This window comes from Panthera leo, chromosome F3 (genome assembly GCF_018350215.1).
Source record: "Panthera leo isolate Ple1 chromosome F3, P.leo_Ple1_pat1.1, whole genome shotgun sequence".
Taxonomy (NCBI): Eukaryota; Metazoa; Chordata; class Mammalia; order Carnivora; family Felidae; genus Panthera; species Panthera leo.
The window spans coordinates 57247893-57270207 of record NC_056696.1 but is presented as its reverse complement, the minus strand read 5'-3'; the positions used below and the strand labels follow the sequence as shown (position 1 = coordinate 57270207).

General features: G+C 38.7%; 1 protein-coding gene across 5 annotated transcripts; it reads left to right on the top strand.

Annotated features, from left to right (window-relative positions):
- Positions 1 to 20585, top strand: BPNT1 (3'(2'), 5'-bisphosphate nucleotidase 1). 5 transcript variants are annotated; one of them, XM_042924608.1, is made up of 10 exons: positions 1 to 72; positions 5043 to 5170; positions 7763 to 7867; positions 8609 to 8716; positions 10156 to 10204; positions 11941 to 12032; positions 13136 to 13180; positions 15748 to 15945; positions 18311 to 18416; positions 19931 to 20585. In XM_042924608.1, the coding sequence occupies exons 2-10, from the start codon at positions 5051 to 5053 to the stop codon at positions 20077 to 20079; spliced, it is 972 nt and encodes a 323-aa protein (XP_042780542.1). In that variant the 5' UTR covers positions 1 to 72; positions 5043 to 5050; the 3' UTR covers positions 20080 to 20585. The 5 variants fall into 5 exon arrangements, with proteins under 5 accessions (XP_042780542.1, XP_042780541.1, XP_042780540.1 ...); XM_042924607.1 differs by having other exon boundaries at positions 20 to 171; XM_042924606.1 differs by lacking the exon at positions 1 to 72 and adding an exon at positions 1535 to 1652.
- The last annotated feature ends 1730 nt before the right edge of the window (positions 20586 to 22315 follow it).

Sequence of the window (22315 nt, the reverse complement as noted above, 5' to 3'; positions counted from 1 at the left end):
CGCATGCTCAGTAGCTGCAGTAGGTTGTCCTGCATCCGCCAACGTACGACCTATTGCCGGGGAGAAGGCCAGGTACTGGAAGCTACCAGGGACCTGTTGCTTGATAGCTTTTAGTTGTTGTTGCCAACCTTCCAAGTGTCTTTCGTCTAGCTTTGTTCCAGGCTTGTCACTGTAAGTTTCTCCCCTGCGGGTCAGAGCAAGGGCCTTGGGCAGATCTGAGTCATTTATTGGTCCCCTAACTCCACCCCTTTGCAGAGATAAAAGGAGATTTCAGGGATTTATGTTAAAAAAAGAAAAGAAAAGATTGCGGGAATCAGATTGCCTCTCCAGACATTCCAATTTCGGACCTAGATTCTTGAGTGTCAACAATTTGATTGTTTGATTTGTTTTTGTGCTCTGGGATCTTTTCATGGCAATATATTGTAGAAATAGCAAGGCAAACCTAGACAGTGGGTTCGTTAGAGACTGCCTTACGCCTAAAATTAAATTTCGTTAAAATAGCACACATTCTTCCTACTGTCTTTGCTGCATACTTATAGACTTGCTTGAATGCATCCTTGCTAACAGTGCTCTGGAGGATGTTCCCTCACAGGCTAGCCCACATTGGTCATATTTATCCATGCCAGTCTTACACATGAACAATCATCTTTTGCTGTTTTAATTTGCATTTCTTTCATAATTAGTGAGGTTGAGCATTTCGTGTAATTAACTAATGGCCATTGCTTTTCGTTTTCTAGGAATAGACTGTGTCCTTTGCTCATTTTTCTACTGGATTATTTATCTTTAACATGATGATGTAAAAAGCCCTCTACATAACCAAAGTTAACTCAGATGTCTAGGCTGTGATACAATTTTTTTTTTTTTTCTCATTTTGTCACTCATCTGCTTTGTGGTAAACTGGCTACATAGATATTTTAGTTTTTATGCAGTCAAATTTGTCAATGTTCTTTTATAGATTGTTAGTTTTTCTCATGTTTAAAAGTCCTTTACCAAATTTATAAAATATTTAATATAGTTTTATTTTCATACTTTTATGGTTCATTCTTCTAAAATCATTCATTGATCTGGAGTATATATTTGATACAAAGAATGCAGAAAGTTTTAACTTTTAAAAAGATTAGTAATTGTTCTTGTCATTTTTTTTGCACAATTAACTTTCCCTTGTGATTTGAAATACCACCTGTAGTATCTATTTCTGGAATTTAATTCTGCCCAGGACTAAACTCTTTAATTACTATAGTTTTATATCGTATTTTGATAACTGGTAAAGAGTGTATCTCTGCTTGTTGTTCTTTTTTCAGAATTTGCTCTGTCGTGCTCATATTTTTATTTTTCCAGATGCCTTTGCACCTAGCATCATTTGATCAGGTTTCAAAAGATATATAATCTTTGTATTTTGATTGGGAACTCATCATTCATTTAAAAAATTTTTTTAATGTTTGGGCAGGGAGAGCGGGAGACACAGAATCCAAAGCAGGCTCCAGGCTCTGGGCTGTCGTTACAGAGCCCAACATGGGGCTCGAACTCATGGACTATGAGATCATGACTTGAGCCAAAGTGGGATGTTTAACCGACTGCCAGCCAGGCGCCCCGTCATCATTCGTTTTTGGATCCTAATCCTCATGTGCTCACCACCTTTAAATCGATTCAAGGTACATTTCCCAGGCTATCAGAGGAAATGGATCATTTGATTCCTGTTGTGTTTATCCTTCCAAGTTAGCCCTATTGGCAACTGTAAAGATTTCTTAAAGAGTGGGATGTCGGGTTGATAGCCTTAACTGGCATGCAACCTTTTTCATACATACTCTAAACCTCAACCTCCAAATGTTATGAAAAAGAATCTGTACTGTGATTCAGGGTCGTATTGGTTATCATATTACATTGATTACATATTATCATACTACATATTACATTGACCCCAGGGTCAAAATAATGTTGCAGAAGTTATAGGAATTGTTTCACCCTTAACACTGCCCTGATGTCTCTGCAGGAGAGCCAGTAATGAGGACAATTATTACAATAATGGTTAGCCAGTATCATTTAGTGCTTACTTTGTGCCAGGAACTGTTACAAGTGCTTTGCATGCAATCCTCATTTAATAATTACAGCAACCCTATGCTATAGATGATATTGTTAGCTCCGTTTTACAGCTGGAGGCACAGAAAATTAAGTGGCTTTCCAAAGATCAGACAGCTAACATATGCCAGAGCCAGGATTTGAAGACTGGCAGTGAAATCCAGTGCCTGTGCCTTTAGCTACCTCATGGTGTTTTGAGTAAGCTTTCAGAAAGACGTGTTCACAAAAGGCGGTGTTTTAGGACCCAGAAGGTATAAAACTGGTAGAGAAGGAAGTACAGTGCGTGTAATTTGACCTGCTATAAGGAAGTTAGCAACTTGCAGGTAGCTTTTCAGACTTGCTCTGGCGCTCCAATACCGTCAACGAGTGATTCTCCAACAGGTGATTCTCGTTTGGGTTCTGGGAGGGAACGCAATTAAAAAGGCTAACAGGAACCTCTTTTACGGATGTGTTTTGATACTGTGATTAGATTAATTTTCTTTATATTAAGGGCCAAAATTGTATTCATTTGTTCAAGAAATATGTAAGAATATTAGACAGGGATAATAATTTTATTAATTATGTTTGGATCAAAGTATTTCAGAGAAATTGGTTGGCATATTTTCTTACTTGCCAACTAGAAGTGATTTGCAGGATCTCTTTAAAAATCAAACCTAGGGGCTCCTGGGTGACTCAGTTGGTTAAGCGTCAGACTTCGGCGCAGGTCTTGATCTCAGGGTTCGGGAGTTGGAGCCCCACATGGGGCTCGCTGCTGTCAGTGCAGAGCCCGCTTTGGATCCTCTGCCCCCCCCTCTGCGCCTCCCCCTGCTCATTCTCTCTCTCTCTCTCTCTCTCAAAAATAAACATAAACAAAATTAAAAACCAAACCATTCTTATGAAACTGATGTTAGCTTTAAATGGCAGTTCATGTAGTATGCATTTTATGAGGAATGTAGTAAAAAGACAAAGCCTGAAAGCTTGTCTTTATGAAAAAATACTGTGAACTTGGCAAACATAAAGGGAAGTGGTTTATTTAGATATGAAGCCTGATAAGTCTGGAATGATTGCTTAATTAGCTCAGAGGTAAATGATATCTTGAAAAGTTAGAATACTACCACACAGTGAGGGAAAAGGATCTGCTTTTCATAAATGTCATTTTATAGAAGATGGGGACTGAACAAGCATACTAACACATAGTGCCACAACAGCGGTTAAGACATTTGGGCAGTACGTAATTAGTTGCCTGAAGACTACCTTTTCCAGAGTAGAATAAATCAGATAGGTAGCCAGTCATGGATACTAAGGGAGTAGAGGTAAAGTCTACAAAGTATTTGCTGAATTATTTCTCCTGTTTTCAATTTGAGGTGTTCCTGCATGAGTAATTTTCATGAGCAGTTTTTCCACATGTAGTACCTAGCATGCCAAGAAAATGACTGTAGCCTGATGATATAATAAGATAAACAGGATTTAAATACATAGGAATTTGTTTTATTTTCATCTTAATTCCTGACAGCTACTGGCCACAGGATGGTGTTCATTACCTTACATCAAATTCAATTCTGTTCTCCTTCTGAAGGGTTTCAAATGCTTCACTTGTTTTTTGTCTCAATTATGTTCATAATGCCTGTGAATAAAATGTGGATGATAGGAAAAAGATGTAAAAAAGAGCTTGAAAGCCTCATCAGATCAAACACGCAGTCAGAAATTGGTGGTAGGATGATGGCTGTTGCCGAATTGAGGTTTATAATGTCTTTTCTGTTCTGTTTTGTGTTCCTTTAATGCATTAAAATAATGTTGACCTGATTTGATTGGGGGAGGGGGGAGGGGATCATCGGGCAGTTCCCTGTAAGCATTCTGAGACAGAGATAAAGCCCAAGAGGTTTATTAGGGAGTGTTCTTGGGATCACTTGTGGGAAGTGGAAAGTAAGCAGTGATGCCTTGTGGGGGGTTGGGAGTTGGTCCAGGACAGAGTCCCAGCCAAGGTCTCGGTCAACCAACCGTGCTGGGCATTCAGAAGCTCGGATGAGCCATCAGAGTTAGGGTGGCACCCAGCTGGAGTGTGGAGTGACCTTTAAATCCATCCCCTCTGTTGACCAGTTTCAGGTGAAGTGACTCATCTTAGCAGATAAATTCCCAGAGAAAGGTGGCAGGTAAGGGCCATCTGTTCGTGGCACTCTCAGCAGCTGGGGAAATGTCCTTCAGCCCTGAAGGGAATCTGAATGGTACATTGCAGCCTCAGAACAGTCACTAAAATTGCAGGATTTGTATTTGTATTTTCAAAGAGGAATTTACTTTATCCTAAAGGCTGTTTTTTTCCTCATTTTTCATTGGGCCAGGGGCTATTCTGACACTCATTACTTTTCCACATGATTGGTCTTTACCCCAATTAATTATGTCACTTGTTCTCTTTATCTGGTAACTGACGATGGTAGTAATAAATAACCAGCAGGTTAAATTTTATTTAATCTGTAATGGACTATTCTGTGTTTTTTAGGAACTAATTATCATCACGTGCAGTCCCTCCTCTTTTTAATTACTGCACACATCCATCTACATCCCTTACGCTGTCCATATACCTCTCTTGGCACTTACTACTTTTATGTTACAGGCTTTAGGTTATAATATTTTATCGCCAATCCACCAAAATATTAGCTCCTCGGTGGCAGATGTTTTATCTTATTAGTCTCTGCAGCACCTTCCATGGCCTTTGCACATACATTCATATATCTCATACATCCAACTTTTTCACATGCTCATAGGCCTGGGCCAGCTTACCCTATGCTTCAAAATGTACCATCTGCAGAGAGAGAGTGCTATAAAATTTATTGAAAGAATCAATGCTGAAATGGAAGTTTTTCCAAGTCTCTTTTAGTAAATATTTATTAAGGAATCTGCACAGTTAGGCACTCAATAAATATGTATTGAGTTGAATTCAAGTAAATAAAACCAGTAGAAAGTAACACAACTTTCTCTTCATTTCCCCCCAGGGCTTATCATGGCTTCCAGTCACACTGTGTTGATGCGGCTGGTGGCCTCGGCGTATTCTGTTGCTCAAAAGGCAGGAACCATAATCAGACGTGTTCTTGCTGAAGGAGACCTGGGTATCGTGGAGAAGGTACTGAAAGTCTCATCTCATTTCATACCAACTTTATTTTTGTTCCTTGAAATTTAATTTATTTATATTTTTGAGAGAGAGAGTGCGAGCAGGGGAGGGGCAGAGAGAGAGGGTCAGAGAATCCGCAGCGGGCTCTGTGCTGACAGCAAATAGGCCCATGTGGGGCTCACGGGGCTCGAACCCATGAACCATGAGACCATGACCTGAGCCAAAGTTGGACGCCTAACCGACGGAGCCACACAGGTGGCCCCAAACATTTCACTTTAATTCATGTTTAATGTCAACCAAGAAAAGATCATTGCTGATAGATCATAAGACTCTGCTTCTCTTTTTCTCTAATGATTAACTTAATACAGTTTTAATTCATTGAACGCATCTTCTCAAAAATGTTGTGGAAGAGGAGGACATGAAATCATACTTATCTGGGGCCCATGGGTGGCTCAGTTGGTTAAGTGTTGGACTCTTGATTTTGGCTCAGGTCATGATCTCACAGTTCGTGAGTTCGAGCCCCACGTCGGGCTCTGCACTGACAGCAGGGAGCCTGCTTGGGATTTCCTGTCTTCCTCTCTCTCTACCCCTCTCCCGCTGGTGTGCATGTGTGCTGTTTCAAAAATAAATAAACATTAAAAAAAAAGAAATCATACTTACCAAATTTATCAAAAAATGAACCTGGTAAGAGTAGTTAATATATCGGTTAGTTAGTATATTGGATCACAGAATAAGTATTCAAAAAGTTACAAACACTGAGAAAAGAGGGCCAAGTCCAACAGGATATTATATTGGGAATAATTATAAGGTCCCAAAGTATTAATGTTCAAGAAATAAGAAGTAAATCTGATTTATAATTGTTTGAAAAAGAGGTTTTAGTTGAAAACATACTGAGTGATAAATCAGCAATGTAATTCGGCAACTTTCAGAAGGCTACTAACCTCACTGCCTTTTTTATAAAGTGTTTTTACTGTTATGAAAAATAGGAAATAAAGAAAAATAGCAAAAATAAAGAAAAGTTATCTATCACACCACCACTGCCAATACTTATGATCATTTCTTTTCAGATAGTTTCCTTACGGCATCGCTTATTTTTACATTGATTTTATATTGTCATTGTGTTAGATGTACCACATTGTAGCCTGTAGCTCAGAAGTAATGGAAAAACAGTATTCAAGTTAGGAAAAAGGTAATAATCGCCCTGTCCTCTTTACCGGTCAGACGCTTCGAGTACTTTATATCTACTTGTTGACAGCTCATTTTAAAAGAGGAAGGGCAGAATTAAATTTGTCACACAAAGTATTGAGTGCCAGATGAGGTCTGGCACTATGTCAGTAGAAAGCGCAGGAAGTATTATCCTGGAGAAGAAAAGAATTGGGATAGCTTTCCTCGTATACTTCATGGCCGTCAGTGTCTTTTCTCTAGAGAGCAATGTCTAGACTTGATTGCTGTATGTTATCTCCAAATTTAACAAATCTTTTCAAAGTTTCAGCAGATATTTCTAGAGCAGCTACCATGTGCCAGACACAATTCTTTAGGAAATAAAACAAAGATCTTTGTCTCTGTGGCCCTATATTATAGTTACTTTGCATTGAGATGACGAGCAGACTTCAGTGTGGCATAAGAGTCTTTGATTTTCATGATCGTTCCCTTGTCTCACTCTCACTCAGAAGTATTATAAAATTTCTACTATTTGAAATAACATAATCCGTAAACCCACCTAACCAGGCATATGTAAATTGCAACATTTCATTATTCTGTGAAAGCAAACTAACAAAAGAGGTTGTAGCTGTCAATTACCAGATTTTCCACTGTCTTGCACTAGAATGACTGACATACGGCTTGAGTGAGAATATTGTAGGTGAGCTATACATGTCGAATATTATTGCTGTTCATTTTCATATTTTTTATATTTGAGAAATAGAAATTCTTTGTGTCATCCTGAGGACCTATTGAATTATTAGGGAAGTAGATGAGTAGACTAGTAGAAGATTAGTGAGTAGACGTTGTAGAAGGATCCGTGTAAGGAATACCTTTCAAATAGCTAAAGATAAAGTTTTTAGCTCCGATTGCCTTGGAAAATTATCAATTTCCTCTCTCTTCATCCTTTTTAAGTAAAATATTGATGTAGAGGGGCGCCTGGGTGGCTCAGTTGGTTAAGCGTCTGACTTCAGCTCCGGTCATGATCTCGCAGTCTGTGAGTTCGAGCCCCGCGTCGAGCTCTGTGCTGACGGCTCAGAGCCTGAAGCCTGCTGTGTTTCCCTCTCTCTCTGACCCTCCCCCGTTCATGCTCTGTCTCTGTCTGTCTCAAAAATAAATAAACATTAAAAAAAAAAAAAAGATTGATGTAGAGATCTTATGAAGAGGATTTCTCAATTGGGGGATAAAATGGTCTAATAATCTAAAAACTCCTTTCCAAACTTTAACCACTATAAATCCCATGAGAAAAACCAAACTGGGAAACTAGTTGACTCCTTTGGTGTTAAGTTCCATGAATCTAAAAGTAGACAGTGTGGTTTAAATGATATGGACACTCATGCGTTAGGGGTCAGAGGACAACTTATTTCATACTAGTTCTGCTGAAATTTGCATTCTTTGTTGCAGACCTGTCCCACAGACCTGCAGACCAAAGCTGACCGGTTGGCACAAATGAGTGTATGCTCTTCACTGGCACGGAAATTCCCCAAACTAACAATTATAGGGGAAGAGGTAAGACTTGTGTGAATCTGTGAATTCAATGTTGTGATACAATATGTGTGATGCAATACGTTTTTAATGACTGTTCCCCATATGGATTTACAATTGCCCCTTAAAGATTTATATACCACTATTCCTATTTCAAAGTGTTGTATCTGGTGTTTTAACACCAAAATGATTTGTCATATTCCTTGGACTTGAAGGAAATGTCTGATAATAAAATATTTTGGTCCATTTTTAGGCAGGTATCTCACTTCTAGACCGTAAAAGATAGTTCCTGTTGTAATAATCAGCAGACAAACTATAAGATGGGATGAGTTCTAGAACTTTGGAATAAAAATGGATTTTGTTATTTCTCGTTGCGTTTTTTGTTTAAAATTAGGCGTATTTGTGCACTTACCCAAAGACTAGAACACTGGAAGTGGTGGAGTTTGCCTGTCCTATGTTTGAGAGGGAGGTATCAGATGTCAGAACAACTTTACTTAAATACATTTATAGCACTGAGATATATTTTTTTTAATTGTTCAGGATAAGAAGGATGGGGTTTTTTGTAGTCAACTTTGCTCAGCCATATGTGGTCATTTTTGCAATTTGATTTGATTTGCTTTACTTTCTACTCGGTTAAACTCTAAACATGAAAGGCAAACAGGAAGCCCTCGTGACCCACGGTGCTGCAGTTGTTCTGTTACGAAGACAAAGGCTGCTCTGTAAACACCAAATAGCTTCAGTGACCATCAGTGTTCTCTGCCCTAGGATCTGCCTTCTGAAGAAGTAGATCAAGAACTGATTGAAGATGGTCAGTGGGAGGAGATACTGAAGCAACCGTGCCCATCACAGTACAGTGCTATTAAAGAGGAGGACGTATGATCCAGATCATTATTTCGTTCTTTGTCAGCCTTCATGTTGTTGCTCTAGTAGATAAAATTTGCCAGTAATGTTGAGAAGTTGGTAGATATAAAATAGGGCCAACCAGGAGCTTGAAATCTTTCAGGGCCAGCATAGAAGTACCAGGCAACCACATGGAATGTATGATCTGTTAAGTTAGGGTTTAGTTTCTTATCCTCTTGGCTTCTTCTCTAAAACTATTATTAAAAATACCTGAAGGAAGAACATCTAATTTGTTAGATTTGGGTAAAACATTCCATTGCTAGAAGGAGATGAAATAGATCCCTACGTTATATGTTTTGAAGGCCATAAAAATCACCTTACTTACTTACTTTGATTTGTTTAACATACATTCGTCAAATACCTACTATGAGTAAGGCACTTTGCTCTGATTTGGAGGACAGAAAGAAAATGAAACATGGTGTCTTCCATCCGAAATATGCCTCATTCACAAATTCACATCAAGCATTATAGCTCTAGTGGGTAATGGCTACATATCGTGAATCACGTTAAAATCCTAAGGAGAAGGGATTTCTTTTTAATGTACCATCCGTTCATAAAACATTCATTTTTCTTTGCTGTATATTATTGGTATCCTTAAGTTAAAGTCAGACTGTCATTATTTTTTTAAATCAGCATTATATGCCAAAGTGAGTACCAGCCACATGTTGTTCAAAATATTTTGGGTGCCACTTTAGTTTTCCCTGTATTACCACATAGAGCTCAGTGTGTTCATAGCATTGTGTTTAGTGTTCAGGTGACAGCAAATTTATTAGTTAAGCATTTTGTATTTAAAAGTCTTTGAGAGAGTGCGAGTTGGGGAGAGGGGCAGAGGGAGAGAGAGAGAGATAACCTTAAGCAAGCTCCACATTTGGCATAGAGCCCACGCAGAGCTTGATCCCACAACCGTGGGATTATGATGTGAGCTGAAATCACGAGTTGGACGCTCAACCGACTGAGCCACCCAGGCGCCCCACATATTTAAAATTTTTAGGTCAGGGGTGCCTGCGTGGCTCAGTAGGTTAAGCATCCGACTTTGGCTCAGGTCACGATCTCACAGTTCGTGGGTTTGAGCACCCCCTTGGGCTCTGTGCTGACAGCTCGGAGCCTGGAGCCTGCTTCAGAGTCTGTGTCTCCTTCTCTCTCTGCCCCTCCCCCGTTCGTGTTCTGTCTTTGTCTCTCAAAGGTAAATAAATGTTAAAAAAAAAAATTAAAATTCTTAAATCAGACTTTTCTCCAATTTAAATGGACGTTTTCCATGATTACAAAATATAAGGTTTTTTACTATCACGAAACTGATGACATTAGCTTAAGCAATTCATAGTATAATTTTAAAAATGAAAAAAGTATTTTTAATCTACTTAAACCTATTTTTTAAATGTTGTATACTTACTTTGGATATTTCTCTTATTTAGCTTGTGGTCTGGGTTGATCCTCTGGATGGGACCAAGGAATACACTGAAGGTTGGTATCTCTTTGGTATTTGTTTCCAACAGCAATAGGTCTAGTGTATGATATTTGGTTGGCAACACTTAATATTTCGTCTGCTGCATGAAAACCTGGTATCCTATCTCACGTCCATGGCCTGAAGCTATATTTGTGCTCATCCTCGCTAACTTGTTGTATATCAGTGAGTGTCAAGACAGCGAGGGAGAAAATTCATCTCCTTCAAATACCACCCCCCCCCCCCGACCGTCTAACAGCTGCACAATTCTAATGTCCCCCAGGTGAGGATAGCTGGCACTAAGCCAGTGTCAACAGTGACAGCACTGAACCCCCAGCTCTGTTGGGGTAGAAAACAATGTAAAGCCCAGCTGCACTGCTGGGCTGTGCCGCCTCTGCCCTCCCACACCGCTTCCACTCACCCTCCCCTCAACTGTGAGCTGCCTTCTCACTCACAGCCTCACCTTTAAAGATGAGTTTGGAGGGGCGCCTGGGAGGCTCAGTCGGCTAAGCGTCCAACCTTGGCTGAGGTCATGATATCATGGTTCCTGGGTTCAAGCCTCACATCGGACTCTGCGCTGACAGTGAGGAGCCTGCTTTGGACCCTCTGTCTCCCTCTCTCTGCCCTTCCCCCACTTGCTGTCTCTCTCTCAAAATAAATAAATGAACTTAAAAAAATTAGGAAAAAAATAAAGATGAGTTTGGAAACACAGTACAATATTTCTTTGTGAAATTGTCTACAATGAGAAAACTCAGAAAGCAGCAGATTAAAATAAAATGGACAGCATTAAAGTAAAAAGACCATGCTCTGAGTCTTAGGTTTTAGGAGCATAGCGTACATACGCTTAGAGTTTTATTTTTGAAACAGAGATCTACATAGGTTTTCTGATACTGGCTCTCAGCTTTATAGCTTAAGAAAAAGAAGATTTCACATCATTATTAGAAAAACTTTCTCTGTCTTTGGATGAGACATACCTGTAATGAGTCTGTTGCACAGTGTATATGCAAATGTACATATGCACACGCAGTACAACTTCTCAATGATCCGTTGAGAAATAGGGAAGCTCTAGATAGCTTAGTACATATAAGAACACCCAGATAGATTGTTTAGATCTTGACCCCCACCTCCAGAGAATTTGATTCACTGGCTCTGGGAAGAACCCTGAGAATCAGTGTTAAAAATTATGCCAGTTAAGGGGCACTGGCTGGCTCAGTCAGTAGAGCATGAGACTCTTGATTTCAGGGTCGTAAATTTGAACCCTACGTTGGGCATCAAGCCGACTTTAAAAAACAAACAAACAAGAAAAAGCATGCCAGTTAATTCTGATGCTGCTTGACAACGCACAGACCCCACTTGGAGAAATGTTACCTTAGAGACTTGAAATGGAGGTCTAGACAGCAATCCTGGAACAGGGAGTGATCCAGCAGGCAGGAGTGACATGGATGGTGGCAGAAGGTCACAGCAGTTTGACAATAATGGCTGTGGAGTTATGGCTGGTTTATTCAATTGGTTTACAAATTGTACTAATGAGACCATGACTATTGATTCAGTTAAGTGGCCATAGATCCTTCTTCTGTCTCTGGCCAGCTATCTCTTATAATTTGTGCATTTTGCCAGCAGAGGGATTGATCGTGGATGAATCATTACAAATTTCTTACCTTTATTCCAAAAATAACTTGGAGCAGTTGATGTGCTGATGATGCATTATATGTAATATGAGAAAGTTATATAATTGATATTCATTTCTTCCTCATAGGTCTTCTTGACAACGTGACAGTTCTTATTGGAATTGCTTATGAAGGAAGAGCCATAGCAGGAGTTATTAATCAGCCATATTACAACTACCAGGTATTACTATAAATGATATAAAAATATTTTATTAGATACAGTGTTATATGATTCCTGATGTTATCTAATCCAGTGATTTCTAACTTCATTGCCCATGCAGTTATTAGGGAGGTCAACAAAATACAGATTCCCAGGTCATACCCCAGACCTGTTGAATCAGAACCCCTCAGGGCACTGATACGAGGAATGTATACGTATGTATTTGTGTGTACAGAGGGACACTATGTATACTACATATACTTTTTTATGTATGCCTTATTTGAATGCCAAAGTTTGGGAATTACTGACATGGTTCTTGATTAGCTTGGTTATTGAGACACCTGATTTACAGGTGGTTCTTGAAGCATATTGAAGAAATGAGCCATTTCAACCAAGAAAAGATGCTAGCCATGTTGTTTTCCAGGTAAAGCTATATAATCCCTAAATTACAGTCAGCATTGATAATAGAACTAGCTATGCTCTTGCACTCATTTCTTCTATTTTGTCTCTCTAATCTGCTTTGACTTTCTATTATGCTCCCAAGAAATTGCTTTCCTTAGAAACAAGAGAATAATGTAATTCCAAGGCATAAATATACTGTGAAATCACATTAAATGTTGAAGGAAATTGTTGAAATGAAACAGTTGAGGTATTTGCATTACTGTGATCTTGATAGAACTTGGAGAATCGAAGTAACCAGAGTGGGGACTATTACTTTTGAATTGCTAGCTTGAGTTTAAGAGCAGGATTAATCTTTGCTTCTGAGATATTTTTTTCATGTGTATGATCATAACTTTTTATTTATAATTATGTGCCTCTTAAAATTATTTAGCAAAAATAGTTCTGCATTACTGAACAACTCTCTCGTACTACTTTAAGTGTCTCTTAATTTTTTTAATATGACTTTAACGTTTATACAGTACTATACGCAGACACAAGTTTGTGGTTTTTATGTAAACTTTAAAGTAAGTTAATACCATTACTCAAAAGAGGGGTGTTTAGTTCACAGATGATGTTGTAATGCATGGCACCTTTCATCCAAAGACGATCGCAGTGCTTAGGGGTTGTTGATAGTTTCCATCACTTCTTTCTGAGATTAGAAAACTTGTATTCATTTTCCACAGAACAATGAAAAGCAGAAGTTAAGGGAACACGGGAATGAAGCAAAGGTGAGAAAAAATAGGTAGGGTTTTGGCTCCACTAGTAGGTAGAAAACAAGGCAGGCTACTTGTGGTACCCAGGTGGCCATTGTCCCTCTCGTGTGTCTGTTCAATTCCTCCTGTCCTGCTTCTCCCACTGCTACCTCTCTCTCCTCTACAGTCCCTTCTGTACTCTCTTTTTCCTCTCATCCTTCACGCTTGCATATGCCTTAAAATTTGTTGCAACAAGTGGAAAAGTTGCCCAGCTCTGTTGATGGTATTCAAGGATGGATATTCAGCTTCAAATAGTCATCAGTATAAGAATAATTGCTAAAGTTTATCAAGAGCTTACTGTGTGCTGCCAGACTCAAGAGATTCACAGGCTTTATCTCATGTAATACCACAGTCCTATAAGGAAACCTTTATCCTTGTTTTAAAGAAGACGAAACTCAGGCAAGTAACTTGCCTGTCATGGACAAGATCTGGAGACTGAAACCGAGGTCCAGCTCTTACCATTACTCTATATTGCCTTCTTGAGCCAGATAGAAGACTTCTAACAATTTGAACTTTAGTATTACTTCTAACAGATACTGAGCCTGGTAAGCACTTAAAGGAAGCAGAGTGGCTTAGTGCAAAGAAACCTAATTGGTCTTTATGTCAGAGATAGCCTCTTAACCATTATGAACTGTAATTAACCATCATGAAGCCTTTGTTATGCCCAGAAAGTTGGTGTGGTGCTTTTGAAGGAGATGGAGAGATCAGGAGCACAGAGGAAGGCTAGCTGGCTGCCTCATGGGATTGCATTATCGCACCCAGGTGCCAGATTCCTTGGTCACATCCTCTTTGCCTACATACTCATTTATGGAGTGAATGTGACATTTTAGGAACCAGAATACCCATGTCTGCTCTTTTAGTATGATTTCCATTCTTTTTCAGAATAAATGGAGATGAATTGATAAATAAGTTTCTTGAGAGCATGAGATTTATCTCAGCAATCAAACTGAGGCCCAATGAGCACCAGAGCCCATCGGTACTTTTCAGGTTCTAAGACTCTCCTGGGGTGTAGATTCAAGAATCTACAGAACAGAGGAAGCGCATGAACATATACTGAACACCAAGTGCTTATTCTTTGGTTCCTTTGTTGCCCCATATGCAGGGAGAGCTATGCACAGACCGCCTTCAGCAGGCAGCCTCTTCAAGCATTGTCTCACCTGAAAAGAGCTGCCTCACCCAGTGACGTGCCCTTTTTCAAGGCAGTCCATTTCCAATGACTGATTATTGCATGAGTATAAATGCCTGGTATTTCCTTCCAATTTTTACCACCCTGAGGGCCATTCTAGCTTCAGAGCTAATCAGCTGAGGCTGTTGTTGGATCTGCATCACAGCTCGGTTTCTCCCTCTGCCCACTCATGTTTCCTTCCCTCCCTTGCACAGGTGTTAATCCCAAGGGTCCTCCCTAATGAACACCCTCCCTAATTCAGAGTCTGCTTCCCACGGAATGCAACCTGCAACATAAGCATATTTCACTATAACAGCACCCAGGATGCCGCCAGTGGACAAAGAAGATGATGTGTTTCAAAGCATTTTGATAAGTAAAATGCAGTATAATTTAGCAATGAAGGATATCAGCTTTGAATACAGATGAGCCTGAGTTTGGTTATGGTCTTCCCAGAGTCCTTGGTCAGGTTACTTAATGATTCCACATCTCATATTTCTCATCTGTAAAACAAGGATGGTAATACTTGCTTCATGGAGTTGCTTGGGGGGTTAAATGAAATAATACATGTAAGGCACTTAGTATAGTGCCTGGTATGGTACTTGCTTAGAATTCAGTAACATATATGTCTGTATGTCTCTGGTATATGTTTAGTATATTAACATAATGGTGTTTTGATGACTCTGTGCTAATGATTTTATGCATCAGTTTTACTTTCCATGAAATACAAGTTTTGTTTTTCTGTATAAAGTATATAGCTAAAACAAAGTTCTTTGAGCTCTGCAAAGGAAAATGCAGGTGCTAAGATTGCATTATCATTGCCATTTTACCACCACAATTGTCAGTAAAAATGTTAACCCTGACCCCATTATCCGTGGCTACTCTTCAGTATCAGCCTATTCAGTTGCCGTGTCTCCATAGCTGCAAAATACATTATCACTGTTACTTATTCCCATAGTAACAAGACCCTTGCTGTTCCTTAGATGTTGAAAAGTAGTAATCAGTATATGGTGTTTCATTTCCTGGGTACTTCAGTACCTTTTGCAAACAACCATTTTCAGATACAACAACGATATCATTGGCTGATTCAGAGAGAGACACGAATCGGTATATGATTTTTCCTTGCCTGAGGACTTCAAGGAATAACCATAAGTTCCCTTCAGTGCCTCTTAAACCCAATTATTAGCCAAAACAACAAGAGAATAATCCTCTGATTATCTCAGGAAAATTTCATTGTCGATGATATTGTTCTGGTTCTTTATAACATTATCATATTTTTATTTCAAAAAAATCATGATGCTAACATAACTCAGCATTCTATTTATGGCTGACATTTTTCTCCAGACTATTACAAGCTTTTCTGTTTCACTCATTTATATAGGCAGGACCGGATGCTGTGTTGGGGAGGACAATCTGGGGAGTTTTAGGTTTAGGTGCCTTTGGGTTTCAGCTGAAAGAGGCGCCTGCTGGAAAACACATCATCACAACCACCCGGTCCCATGGCAGCAAGTTGGTGATGGACTGTGTGGCGGCTATGAACCCGGACGATGTGCTACGAGTGGGAGGAGCAGGAAATAAGGTACGAAAGCGTCTGCCGTTCCACTGAAATGCAATTGAGTCTTTGACAGAAATCCCAAGCTTTAAAAAAAAAAAAAAAAAAAAAGTGAAATCAGGGTTGGGGAGAAAGAATTAGAGATTGTAACTGACCATCAAAGGCACATTTCAGCAACATTTGAATTTTTAAAAAATGTTATGGTTCAAGTCTTTTTTACCTAAGAGTGTTCAGTGCTAATAGAAGTCACCAGGATAAGATCCTGTGCCTCTTGCCAGCCCTCCTGTTCTCGAGGACTCTCCGGGGTTACTTCTAGATCTTTTATTCTGCGGACTCCAAGGATGGGCCTGCCTGCCTTTCCTGGATGCTTCCCCCATTCTTTCATCTAGGCTTCCATCCTCCTGAAAAAATTGTGAAATGGAACACAATTTGATCTTCATCCTTCCCAGCCCTGATCTCTTCTCCTCTGATTGCCCCCTGGATATCATCATCCTGACATCCTTCAGGTATCTCAAAGTCAACATGTCTAGTTGGAGCTCTTCCTTTTTCTTCCTGCTCCATGTGCGTTCCTCCTATTTCCTGTCTGCTAAATGGCACCACCATTTTCCTAACTGCTCCAGGCAGACACCTGAAAGTCTTCCTACACTCCTTCATTCCTCACAGCCTATCTCTGTATCTTCTTAATTCCTCCCTAATGTCTCCTCTTGTCCATCTTAACTGCCCCCACCCTACTTGAATCCTATTATCATCCTTCACCCAGACTTTACAGCTTGCAGTGGTCTCTCTGTTCAGTCCCAGCCCTCACATTAACATAGAGCCGTTAAACATGCAAAACTTACCATCTGCCACTCCCTTGCCCCAGACCCTTGGACACCTCCCTGCACCACAATTGAAAATCCAAGCCTATAAGAATGGAATGTAAATTCCTCTATATCTTGTTCCTTGGACACACCCAAGCCTTATCTCACGACATCCGCCAGCTCAGAAGCTAGTGATACTGCCCGTGGTTCTGGATGCATGTGCATTGCACACTTGTGTGCCTGGCACAGGAAGGCAAAGAATAAATACTTACCGAACTGAGTGGATTTAATTTTTCTTCACCTACCCTTTGGAAGCAATAATCAACCATTTTTAGATTTTTCAAAAGCACTTACTGGTATGAGGATGAAAATAGGAGTTTAAAAATAATAATATTTTGGAAAAAAACCTAAAACATTTCAAAGTAAAAATATATTCTTGGTATTCACCAAATATAAATAGTGACAGCTGTGATTTCTCTTTGCCCTTACTTTTATAACCACAAAAATCCCATTACATCTTTTATTCCCAAGGAGCACCATTCTCCTTAGGAACTAAGTCCCCATCCTGCACATTCCCCACCTTTTCTCCTATAAAAAGACCTTGTTAGGCAGTTATTCACTTTTTTTATATATATCAAGGACTTATTTAAGGATCTAATGAAGGCTACAGCCCTTCCTCCCTCAAAAAATATACCTGAAATAGTTCTTGGCCCATAATAAGACTTGACACACAGTTGCTAAATGAAAGGAAAACCGTTTACTTAAAAGTCTCCAGGAAGGTTTAATCAAGTTTGCTGGCGTTCTTGAGCATCAAGAAAAACAATTGAATGTGACCAATTCCTTTCCTTAAAGAATTCACTGAGATTTTCCTCATTCTGTCAGTGTGGCCTCCTCATCTGAATATTTGAAATCTGAATTTTATAGTACTGATTATTTTACAGCATAACCAAAAAATAAGTAAATAACTAATGAAAGCTTGATATAATTGCTCTTTATAGAGTCATGCAGTTTCTATCAGTGACCTCAGTTTTGTTTGAGAGTTGTAAGAGTTACTAAGATGACAATTTAAAAATTCATATTTTGGCATTAGAAACCGCAATGCGTAGGATTCCCAAGACTTCAGAAGCTACTTGTTAGACTAGTCCGCGCTGCATATCTGTTAGGACTTACTATAGTTTATACATTAGCGCACTACTTGATATTCTTCTATCCTTTATCTAACAATGGTCACTTCCTTACGAGATTGAAAAACTTTCATTTTTCTATAATATGCAATATGTTGATTTTACAGTAAGAGAAAAACAACATAATAAAAAGAAAATTAAATCTATCTGACTAGGACTATGAAGACTGTTCCGATAGACTCGTAGCTTATTAAACCACTTTCCCCCCTCAGGTCACTATATTATTCTATATTCTATAGTATTCTATATGTTTCTCCCTAATACTCATATCATTTAAACCTGCTAAAAGCTTTAACCTAAGTTGAGTTGGACAGAGGAATTGAAATATACTTGATAAAAAGCAATTTCTCTGATTTGTTTTTCAATTATTTCATGGTCCAAGGATAATTATTATCTCTAACCTTACAGATTATTCAGCTGATTGAAGGCAAAGCCTCTGCCTATGTATTTGCAAGTCCTGGATGTAAGAAATGGGATACTTGTGCTCCAGAAGTTATTTTACATGCTGTGGGAGGTCAGTCCCTTTTATTTTGGGGAATTAGAGTTTTTATAGTTTTTATGTTATGCTAAGATACAATTTTTCAGTATGTTATTTTACCTAGACTGTGAGGATATAAAAGCTACAAGGAATCCTAGAGATTAGCCAGTGCAACTCCTGTATTTCATAGAGATAGAAAATAGATTTTCAGTAAATTCCTTTCTTTAGTTATTGTTTACCTTTTGGACTTTGATCTACATACAGTTGATTTGATTTGATTTGATTTGATTTTTTTTTTTATTTTAGAGGGAGAGTGAGAACAGGAGAGGGGGCAGAGGGGGAGAGAGAGAGAGACAGACTGAGAGAGAGAGAGAGAGAGAGAGAGAGAGAATCTTGAGCAGTCTCCACGCTGATTCAGGGTTCGATCCCACAACCCTGGGATCATGATCTGAGCCAAAATCAAGAGTCAGACACTCACCAATTGTGCCAACCAGGCACCCCTACATACAGTTGATTTATTTTTTTAATGTTTTTTTTTTTTTATTTATTTTTGAGAGAGAGACAGAGCGTGAACAGGGGAGGGGCAAAGAGAGAGAGACACACAGAATCCGAGGAGGCTCCAGGCTCTGAGCTGTCAGCACAGAGCTGGACGCGGGGCTCGAATTGCAAACCACGAGATCATGACCTGAGCCGAAGTGGGCCACTTAACCAACAGAGCCACCCAGGTGCCCCACATACAGTTGCTTCATTTAAGCCCTTAATGATTTATGGCTTTAATGCTACTAGGGTTTTTTTTTTTTTTCCTTGAAAAGTAAAATATTCATCACCATTGTCTTCACTGCAGTTTCATTTAAGCAAATATTGGTAAATATCTTAGTACTAGTGCTTAAGATCATAGAGTTAGAATTTTTTTTAATCTGACTGAAAATATACTACAAATATATACATAGTAAGATGATTTTTCAATTTCTAATAGACATCAGTTCACTTGTACTCTTGAAACACTTGATTTTTTTCTATAATTTCTCCTAATATATTATCAATATCTCATTAGTATGTTACATGACAAGGAAGTTAGATTCATCACAATCCCATCTCTTTAAAGTATATAATTAAACTGTATTGTAACACAATTATATTTGATGAACATACTTCACTTAAACTCTTATTAAATAAAGTATTAATATTCAATGGAAGAATAAAGAAAACACTTCTGAAAATGGGAATCGTTGTGTTGGAGTAGAACCGACAAGAAATGTAATCACCTCAGGATAAGAGAAATTAATTGATACTGAGAAATATAAATTAAAAATGCTAAGTGAAATTAGTTTTAATCAGGGAGAAAAATAGTTTGTTATCTTTCAGTTAGTCAAAATTGCTCTATAGTTTTAAATTCAAGTGAATGAAAACTTAACCTTTCTAGTCACTCATTTATCTTATCCAGAATGAATTGATATTATTGTACAGGGAAGTAAAAGGAACTTAAAAATAGCTAGAAACATAACCATGTGGTCAGCCACTAATGTCGTATTGATGTTTTTTTGCTGTAGGCAAGTTAACCGATATCCATGGAAATGCCCTTCAGTATAACAAGGAAGTGAAGCATATGAACTCCGCAGGCGTCCTGGCCACACTGCGCAATCACAACTACTATGCAAGTCGAGTTCCAGAATCCGTTAAAAGTGCTCTTGTTCCTTAAAGGAAAATCTCATGGACTTAGCTAGGAGAAGAACTTGATTCTCAAAATACTGTACTTTAATTAGATGGAATTAGAGTTCCACTTTATTCATTGTTGATCAGTGATTTATATTTACTTAGGAGTAGAAAAAGGAATTAAAGAATTTCTTGATTAATTATTCACCCAGACCAGTTGTGACAACTGAAGGGTTTATCAAGTAAGTGTGTTGATGGTTCTTTTCCTCCTTGTATTTGGATAAATGAAAGGAAGGTTTAATTTCAACTCCCTATTCTGGTCAGTTGTATAATCAACATTCCTGTTATTGTGAACAAGATTTCTTTAGGGCACAAAACGACAAGTTGTTACCTGAATCTCATTCTTGTTTTTCACAGTAGTTTTAAAAGTTGTCCTTATTCCAGTGATGAATACACTAATACTCCAGGGATGAATACACTAAAATGTCATGTGTGTGGATGAAACAGATTTATGGGAAGATTCTTTATAATAAATGAAATCATTTAATTCTAGTTCTTTATGTTCTTTACCATCTTTTAAAAATTTTGAGTAGTATTTGAAAATTACATATTCTCTACTGTGCACATTATTCTTATGGCATCATTGTAATGACTATGGAAATTTAGGTAATTACCTTAGTTTTTTCCAAGGGGAGATTATAACATAAGCTATCAAAATCATTCTGACGTTCTGCCCAGATTTTTCTTTTTTAGGTCTCTTTGCAGTGCTTTTAAATACATTTCTCTGTTACTGGATTAGAGAAAAGTGGTTTAAATTAATGGTTCTCAAACCCAACTACATCACCTAGGAAGCTTTTCAAAAATACATTCATAGGCTTCATCCCAGCAGTTTTGATTCTGTATATTTTTAGAAAGCTATTCTGTGGACTTTGATAATCATTGAAGTTTAGATAATAACTTCACAGCATCTGTAACGTAGCCTGAAGTGTGGCGTCTTGACATTGACACCTTTGACCACTCCAGTCTCTTATAACTCTCTTCTCAGTGATTTTCTTCTTCCCTCTCCAGCCATTCCCACCTAGTCTCCTTTCTTGATTTCTCTTTGTCTCTCTTCATTTCAATGTCAGTGGGTTCACCAAGATTCTGCTCTGGGTTCTACCTTTTCACTAGATGATCTAATCCACACATATGGCTTCACCTGTTTACCTTTAATTCCAAAATCTTTGTCTAGTTTAGAATTCTCAGGGGCACCTGACTGGCTCAGTCAGTAGAGCATATGATTCTTGATCTGGGAGTTGTGAAGTGCAAGCCCCACTTTGGGTGTAGAGCTTACTTTAAAACAACAACAACAATCCTCTCAAATTTTAAATTGCCATGCCCAAAAGCCTGTTTTGGTGTCTCTCAGGTATCTGTGAATTACTATGTCTACAAAGCTCTTCATTCTTTCCCATCCCTCCTTATTTTACCAGTCCTCAAGGTGATTCTAGTAATTGAACAAATTTGGAAATTGCTTCCTAAATCCATTTACTTCCAAGAGTAGAGTTCTCTATCTATAAAGAGGCGACTAAACCTAATTTTCTTAATATGAAATTTATTGTCAAATTGGTTTCCATACAACACCCATTGCTCATCCCAACAGGTGCCCTCCTCAATGCCCATCGCCCACTTTCCCCTCCCTCCCACCCCCCATCAACCCTCAGTTTATTCTCAGTTAAACCTAATTAAAAAAAAAAAGCCCAAGTGCAATGTGAGAATAACTTCTGAAGCCATTTTCTACAGGCTCCTATTTAAATTTTTTTTAATGTTTATTTATTTTTGAGAAAGAGAGACAGAGACAGAGCGCGAGCAGGGGAGGGGCAGAGAGAGAGGGAGACACAGAATCTGAAGCAGGCTCCAGGCTCTGAGCTGTCAGCACAGAGCCTGACATGGGGCTCCAACTCATGAGCCATGAGATCATGACCTGAGCTGAAGTCAGATGCTTAACCGACTGAGCCACCAGGCACCCCTATAGGCTCCTATTTAAAAATGAGTTATCCAATACTCCTGAAATCACTGCTTCACTATATGCTAACTAACTTGGATGTAAATTTTAAAAAATAAAAAATTAAATTAAAATTTAAAAAATGAGTTATCCAAGAGACGTATTTGAAAGTCTACATTCTCTCTTCAATCCCATTGCTTATACATTAATTTATACCCTCATACACCTTTATTTCTTCCACGGATCACTGTGATATCTTCCTGACGAATCTGCCTGCCTGTGCTGTAGTTCTTCTTCACTC

Coding starts and splice junctions, on each gene's coding strand:
- BPNT1 (XM_042924608.1), top strand. CDS start 5,051: ATGGCTTCCAGTCACACTGTGTTGATGCGGCTGGTGGCCTCGGCGTAT. Junction 8,717..10,155: donor GTGCTATTAAAGAGGAGGAC/GTATGATCCAGA, acceptor TCTCTTATTTAG/CTTGTGGTCTGGGTTGATCC. Junction 18,417..19,930: donor TATTTTACATGCTGTGGGAG/GTCAGTCCCTTT, acceptor TTTTTGCTGTAG/GCAAGTTAACCGATATCCAT.